At 39.9% G+C, this 8145-nt stretch overlaps 1 protein-coding gene across 16 annotated transcripts in view; it reads left to right on the forward strand.

The window, feature by feature from the left end:
- The window catches only part of C2CD5 (C2 calcium dependent domain containing 5), a 58051-nt gene extending 50138 nt beyond the window's left edge, over positions 1-7913 (forward strand). For 11 of the 16 annotated variants that reach the window (XM_026035783.1, XM_026035782.1, XM_026035789.1 and 8 more), the window contains 5 exons: positions 1829-1879; positions 2868-2969; positions 3825-4015; positions 5984-6130; positions 6746-7913. In XM_026035783.1, coding sequence (XP_025891568.1) covers positions 1829-1879; positions 2868-2969; positions 3825-4015; positions 5984-6130; positions 6746-6877 — 623 coding nt within the window. In that variant the 3' untranslated portion in view covers positions 6878-7913. Of the gene's footprint in view, positions 1-1828; positions 1880-2867; positions 2970-3265; positions 3606-3824; positions 4016-5983; positions 6131-6745 lie in introns of those variants that run through there. The other 5 variants (XM_026035791.1, XM_026035794.1, XM_026035795.1 and 2 more) reach the window with 3 other exon arrangements.
- The last annotated feature ends 232 nt before the right edge of the window (positions 7914-8145 follow it).

Below are 8145 nucleotides of genomic sequence, written 5' to 3' on the forward strand. Positions count from 1 at the left end.
CTTTTAAATATTTATGTACACAACCTTGTACTCTAATGAGCTTTAGTAAAAATGCAACAGGTTAATGTTCACTTAGTGTTTTCAATTTATCTCATTTAGAAGCGCCATACTAAGGAAAAGCTAAAAAAAAAAAAAATTGTTCCTTGAATTTTTTGGTTTGTTTTTTGCTCCCATTTTTGCAATTGGCAGTGCCTCACGGATCCAGTCTCATTGTTAAGCGCTTGCTTATCTTGTTCAACACTGCTGTGAAAGGGCGTTACACCCACATGCTGGTGCAGAGAAGTGCAAGAGTTTCCTTCATGTTGCAGGTTATGATGTGAGCTGAGCTCTTGTGTTAGGAGTCTGAAGCACAAGCCTTCTTTTAATGTCACATCTAGTGACATTATTTGACATTAGGGTAAGCTTACATGCCATAAAAGCCCTTTTTTTGCTCTGCTTCTAATCTCAAATTGACTAAAAAATGTGTGCAACCACATGCAAGTACAATAAAACGACCTATTGTAATAGGTAAACTATTAAAAATAGCTTTGATCGTAGAGGTTAAGAAGTACGTGTAAGAAAATGAGCGGGGTGGTCAGGGAAGACAACAAGAAGCGAGTAAGAGCCTGCTGAATTAATCAACAAGATGGATACGAAATACAACATGGGTGAAGCATCCAGTGAAGCACAGTGACTGTCATCAGTAGACTTCGTATAGAAAACGTGTTTGGATGTTGCAGATCCCTCAGGTGTGCTTAAGGATGGAGCTAGTGTTGCTCAAGGGCAGAAATCCATGGGAAATGTGTTGGAAGAAACAAGAGTTATCGGGAAGCCTGGAAATACCCAACGAAAGCATATGACTGAAGTCAGAGTGAAGCTTTTCCTTCGTGTTACTTTCCTTAAGGGAGCATTGAGCATGTTTTAAGGGTCAGTTTCACAGAGAGTCATAGAATCATCATAGCTGGAAAAGACCTTAGAGATCAAGTCCAGCTAGAAGCCCTTCAGAATTGTGTAATATTTCTGTAAAGATATGAATCATTTGTGAAGGGAAATGTTCTCCTGATAAAGATCTCTCAGCAGAGAGGGGAGCACAAGGAGACTGCAAATTGATGTTACAGCAGCAAGTCAAGTCCCGCTTTCATTTTAAGTAGTTGATTCCATTAGTTCTATAAAGAGACTATTTTGTCAGAATTCCTTGTTAGGATGCCAGCTGTCAGGAATGATGAAATGAAAAGCAAAGATTCAAAAGCAAACTTTTTATCTGGTGAAATATCTACATTTTAGCTGCCTCTGTGTATTTTCAAGTGATTCACATTGCTAAAAACTATCGCTGCAGTTTTATATCTGCATGACATGATCCATTGCTTTAAGTACCACTATCTACAAATTAAGGCAAAGCATTTGTTTTGCTTCTTTTTCTTTCCTCTTTCTCAATCAATTACTGCAGTGTGTTAACTTCTCATGTTCGCAAATGGCCTTAGGACTTTCCAAGGCCGGGGGACATCCCCAGCAAGGAACCATCCTTAGCACTTTCCTCAACAGGCAGCTGTCCCAGAGGCCTTGCCCTGAGCTGAGGGTATTCTCATGTGTTCAGGCTCCAGCAAACGGATGGTGATGTTGCAGTTAGAAACCCAGCTCTGTGAAGATGCCTGAGAATGAGAACAAACTTAATATTTCACTATGAGGGGGATTTATGTCAGCAAAGGTGCTTATTTTCTTCTGATCTAGCTTTTTCCCTGTTGTTTTACTCTTTAAATTCATAAGAAGAAAATTGTTGCCACATACTACCAAACTCTGCGATGAATGGAGCTTGTACAGTGTCTGAGTGAAATTCATTTTGTCTTAATAGAGGCCCTGGAGGGTGCAAGTTCCCACACAGGTATTCCTGCCGCACAGAGAGGTGAGTTCACCTAATTTAGCCGTATGCCAGAGCAGAATGAGCATTCTTGGGATATTGGTATACTCTTTTTGGATGTGCCTTAATCCAGGAAGTGTTTACTAGTTAACTGAGAATGCATGCTCTGATGTGGCTTATTGATATCCTGATATTTTGAATTTTTTAAAAAAAAATTGCAAAATTTAGATTTGTTCAATAATAACTGTCTCTGCCAGTTATAACTTTATCTGCCAGAAAATAAGTTTCTTGAAAGAGAGCTTTTTTAATATTAATATTTTGTCTTAATTTGAAGATAGCATGTGCTCCTTTCGTTTCTTCAGGAGGGTGTTTTCAAACCTTTTTTAAAGATATGCAGACACCCCTGTAAATAAAGTCAGAGCAGAAACAACTAGTTTTCATTGCCATAACTGGGGGGGCTGGGATGGGAGAAGGTGGGGGGAAGGACCATAGCATTTTTTGAGGGAAATACTTTCCCCTTTAAAAACAAGGTGCTGTTTCAGCTGGTGGCCCTTATCCTAGTCCCCCAGACCTTTTTCAGTGTGCTAGGCTAGTTACTGATAAGCATGTTTAATTCATGGTCTGCAGCTCTTTATGGAGAGAAAAAAAAAACAACAGCAGGGCGAAAGTGAGTTAAACAAGGCATAAATAAACTTACAGAAACTAGAGCTTAATATACCTAACATCAGACTAAAAAGAAAAAAACGAGCCTAGCCTGAGGCATTAACGATTGTATTTGCGTGTTTTTTCAGGGGTGAAGCCCCAGTCAGGCAGTTGGTTCACAGAGGTGCCCCACCAGAAATCGGTTCACCGCTGTGGACGAGCGCCCACCCTGCCCTGTAACTTTTCCTTTCAACAGACCTGGAAGGAGAAGTTCGTTCTCTCTCAGGCCCAGCTAATTGCCTCCTCAGACGGAGCATTGAGATGAGCAACAGACATCATCCACATTTTTTTTCTTTGTTTTTTTCTTTTGTTTTTCTGTCTGTGTTTTCAGCAACGTCAGTTGATTACAGTTCCTTTGCAGACAGATGCAACAGCTGGATAGAGCTCATTAAACTGAAAGCTCAGACCATAAGGCGCGGATCAATTAAGACAAGTAGGCGGCTGTTTCTACCACGTTATGATAATCTGAGACATATCTCTGATTTCCCAGTGGTGAATAGTGGAGTTCTCTGCCCAGCAATAGTCTGTTTGCAGGTCAGATGTAGAATGACTCTCTGAGTGTGCAAAGTGCAGACGTTCTCCATGTCTGTGTAAGCTAGAATGGGTTATGAGCTTAGCATCTATAAGGAGCAAAATGCAGTATTTCTGATCACTGTTCGCTTAGTAAAAATTAGTTATTGATAAATGTATACAGCTACTAATTATATAACATGCACTGCATGGATGTAGGTGTATGTATGATCTTGGAAAATTATTGGTGGGAAACGGGAAGCAATCACCAAGGTGACAGTCAAGGCAATGGTCACTAAATTAGCAAGTGGTGAGTTATTCTTCAGTAGTTCTTTGGCCACAGGTCTGACTATCTTGCTTAAATTAGCAGAAATTAATAATCTGTTTTAATGAAAAATGCTGCACTGGGGAAACACATCAACTTTCACACTCTCCCTGTGATAATTTGTTCCTCCAGCAGAATATGTTATTTCCAAACGTTCGCACTTTTTCTTTACCTTCACCTTATAACTTGATTGTTGTATGTGCAGCTACTCGCCTCAATGTTTTCTTTTGCAGGAATGCCACTCTTCCAAATAAATTCCATTTCAGCTTTTTGTCTCCTTTTGCATGCCCTGCATGATAATTTCCTTTCTCACATGATATGGCTGAGCATCACAGGCAGCTGAATGTTATCACCAAGCTATTTGGAAACCATAAAGAAGAGTTGTTTTGTATTAAAAAAAAGCAACCTTGACACGGTAGTTACTTTCTCTTCTTTCTTTTCTGACCCTTTCAGCTGCCTCTCTTGACAAAGCCAGCCCGCTGGCCGAGGGTCCCTTCCGGCACCGCTCCGTCCCGTCATGCGCCAATTCCACCGTCACTGTTGTTAAGATGACACCTCTCTCTTTTCTACCTGGGGCAAAAATAACCAAGTATCTTGGAATAATCAACATGTTTTTTATACGAGAAACCACTTCTTTGCGTGAGGTGAGCTGCAAATCCGGATTTGGTGCATTTGGGTAGCTATAGTAATTGAAGCAACTTACATAATCTGATGTCTGCGAAGGTTTGAATTGAGGTATGGCACAAGAGTCTTCAGGCTTTATGACTTGAGGCTAGAGACTGTTGTGCCACTTTTCTCCCCAGAAGAGCTGCTTTGGGTGTTTTGGGTGCCGTCTCAGCAGCAAGCAGCTGGTGGTATTCAACTGAATAACTCCAGTCCAGATCCTGACAATAAATACTGCCCCAAGCATGCCAAAATCTAAGTTGTGTTTCTTTTAATTTTTCTGTCATTTAGGGAAGTAGCTGCATCCTTCAGCAAGAGGTTCTGTTCGCAGAAGTGAACTGCACCTCTGGTCTGGCTTGTCAAGGCTGAAGCTGGTATCCTGGTGCTGCTAGTTACACGTGGATAAAATTATGTAGCAGGCTTAATAAAAATAATCAGCTTTCACAAAAATGGATTAAGTAGCTCTTTGTACAAATGTTTCTCAGACAAACTTCTCATTTGGGTTTTGCAAATTATGGTTTCCTCTAAGGTGAGCCATCTGTGTGAAGATGACGTTTTTCAAAGGATAGGACCTGAGAAATAGTTACATGGCAGTTGCTGTTCCAGCTGCACTTTCAATAGGTAGAAATTAAATGCCACCCTCCAGGCTTTGTGGCTCTGATCTGATTGGAGCAAATGTGGGTTGCTCAAGTGCTTATTCACATCCTGCATGAAACTGGGAAGCCTGTGCAACGTCTGGTGCTGTCAGTGTGTTATTTTCAAGACCTAGGGCAGCTAATTTAAATCTATTTCAGCTAGGTAAGCTGAGTCACAAGCCACTCCTAATACCAGTTGCACTCTATTGCCCTGAGGCCATAACAGAGTCAAAACACAGTGGTAATTATACCCAACTTGAGCAAGTTATTTTGGTGCCTACAGAAAAATAATTAGGAGCATTTGTATAGTAATTTTGGTTACAGAATTTTGAATGTGTGAACACTTTCATATGTGCAAATACTTATAATGTGCTGTGCTTCACTTTTCAGTCTAATTTATCCACTGCTCTTTAGATTCTGTAGTTCACACTTGTATTAGTAGTTCAAGTTCATCTTAGTTAAGCTGCCACTGCTACCTCCTTGGGTCACTGCTCTGGTGGGCACATAGGTGGGCAGTCTGCTGCTCTTGCCTTGCAGTGTCCTGTTGAAATCTTACAGATCTTTGGCTCCAGTGGTGAGCCCTGTTCCATCAGTTTCTTTCTTCCAACCTTCCTGGTCTTTTTTTCCCTAAAGTGGTTGCTCACATTCTTCCATAAGGACTGTCTGTGAAAAACTGGACTTGTTTCCTCCTCTTCCCTTCATTCTGTTTGGAATCATCCAGTTTTCAGGCAAACAAGCAACAATCCCCCACGGCCTGGCGAGGCCAAAGCAGTACTAAGAGTACTAAAGAGTACTAAGGACAGGGCAGAGTTGGGCTCTCCATTTCTCTCCAGCCAAGACTGAAAACTACTGGCAGTCATTAGCAGCTATGAAGTCACGCTGACCAAAAGTGATGGAAGGTCCCGACCAGTCATTTCCTGGAAATTAAGTCCTTTTTAATCTCATTCCAGTAGAAACTGTTCTGTTCTTGCTTTACCCTTTTTGAAAAAGTGATGAGAGAAAATAGCCTTATCCAGGTGCCAGTGGAATAGTGCATGCTCCTGCAAAGCTGTGGGAATATCTGAAAAGTATGGGTGGCTAAATGTAGTGTAATGCCTGCAAATAACAGTCAAAAATGAATGACTTAGTTGATCTGATTTTTAGCAGTGACCATTAAAGAGCATTTCTGTATTTCTTGGAGAGTGGTGTTTAAATTCTGGGCATGTTCTAGGACTCGCTGAAATACTGAACTGGTAAAATGCAAGAAACATATTCAGCATCTTACAGTGACCCTTAAGTAACTTACCTTTGTATTGTGTATTTTCTTCCATTTAGGAGGGTGGTGTCAGTGGTTTTCTCCACGCTTTTATTGCTGAAGTGTTTGCAATGGTGAGAGCCCACGTGGCAGCGTTAGGGGGAAATGCAGTTGTCTCATATATAATGAAGCAGTGTGTTTTCATGGAGAACCCAAACAAAAATCAGGTAAATGTCATGTGAAATAATACTGCTATTATGATCAGGATGTATAGATGTATGATCATAGATGTATGTGTTAGATACAAAATAAACAGCAACAACAGTAGAGCTGCATCTCCACAACACTTTGAATTTCTCTTCATGTTTGTTTAAAGAAATAAAGGCCATGTTAACTACCCCCTCCTCTCCCCTATTAACATGGGAAAAAAAAAAGCATCTTAAATATCCAAGTGGGTAAAAATACTGAAGTCACAAAACTGAAATAAATTGCAGGAAACATTAGTGCTGATTTATTTACTTTTCCTAATGGCACAATGTTATATTCATCCTTATGTGGAGTTGCTTATACAAGATGCCCTATTTTGACCCTAAATGGAGAAAACTTACTAACAAGGAAGGCAGCTAATTATGGTCTTTGGGGTATATGAAATGTTTGCCAAGTGGTAGTGCAGGGAAGTGCAGAATACGTCATTTATGGAAGGGGCTTAGAAGGATCTTTGCATGTCTGTGTATGATCTCTATCCACCTTTCTACTAGTGATGTACCTGTCTGTAGCAGCAATTAATAAACATTGTAAAATATTTAATGTTTGGTAACTGCCTTTTGTCCCTTTTTTTTCAGGCCCAGTGTTTAATAAACGTTAGTGGAGACGCCGTCATCTTTGTATGTGAATCTGAGTTAGAAATGTTACCCACTCAGCCTTCCGCAGCGGTTCCTCAGCCCACAAATTCTGCAGGAGATGTCACAACATGAAGTCTGAGAAAGTGAAATAGGCTCTGGCAGATATAAAGATTGCTTGAAATGTGGGAATTTTAGGTTTGCATCTTCAAAATCGGTATCTTGCCACATGATTAATGGCCAAAATCAAGGACAATCGCTGCACTTTGTCTTTCAACTTTATGTAGTAATCATGGCAGGGTATTGGCAGGGATACTCTGATTCTGCTTTTGTTATTACAGGCCCCTTTCAAACACAAAGAGAAACTGAAACACTGATATGGAAGTGTAGATTAAAATTGACAGCAAACAGGACTCTGAAAGTTTTTAAACTGTTCAACAGGACTAGGATGAACTGTAATTCATGACAGTCTCAGAGTTTGCTTATTTATTCTGAGATCATAAAAGTAAAAAGGGAACATAATTGAGGTGCCTCTATCAGCCACCACTGTTCAAAGAGCAAGAGGTTTGTGGGAAAGTTAATAAAAAGTGAAATGAAGTCTGGACTTGTCTTAGATTATAGAGTTTGGAGAAGAAGAAGAAGCACCAAAAATGTCACAGTTTGAATTCTGCACACTGGAAGAGTTTCCTGATTCTTTGTGAACTACTGAACAGTTTTTGTTGTAAAACATCTTTTAAAGTTGTTGGGCGGTGAAATGTGGGTTAGGTGTTATTAAAAATATATATATATTTTTCTTAGGGCAGAGTTTTCTTGCAGTGGTGATTTGAACAAGGTTCTGTGAAAGTCACTTAATACGAAGGTATGAGCCTGCAACCCTTCAGGAAGCTGGCAGAGCCGTGCTACTGTGGGCTAAGGTTTGTGATGTCTGTTTCTGCAAGTTGTTCTTGTCCTGCACTGTACGTGGGAAATGAGGCTGCTGCGAGGAAAGACAGGTTTTCATTTCCTGCAAATCTCTGGAAGACATTATTAGATTAATATTAAAAAAAAAAATGCAACATTTGATTTGAAGATGCATTCTTAAGTAATTCTGGCAGCATCATCTATGGAACTTGAACAACTATGTAAACTTGAATGTAAATACTCGGCTCGTTGTGCAGAATTGAAGCAATGGCATGATTATTTGTTAAATCTTAATTATTTCATTGTAAATGAGCATGAAAATCATTCTTTGCACAATATATTTCTGTATAAAAGTTCTTGCATTTTATATTTGTAATAGTTAAATGTGTATAATGGATGTGTATTAAAGATGTCCCAACCCCTTCTCAGTGGAGCGTTTTCTGTCAGGTGTTAGAATCTTCCTATTTGAAGCTCAGAGACTTCATCAATTGTCTTTAAATGTG

This window comes from Nothoprocta perdicaria, unplaced genomic scaffold (assembly GCF_003342845.1).
Source record: "Nothoprocta perdicaria isolate Ctin4 unplaced genomic scaffold, notPer1 scaffold_167, whole genome shotgun sequence".
NCBI lineage: Eukaryota > Metazoa > Chordata > Aves > Tinamiformes > Tinamidae > Nothoprocta > Nothoprocta perdicaria.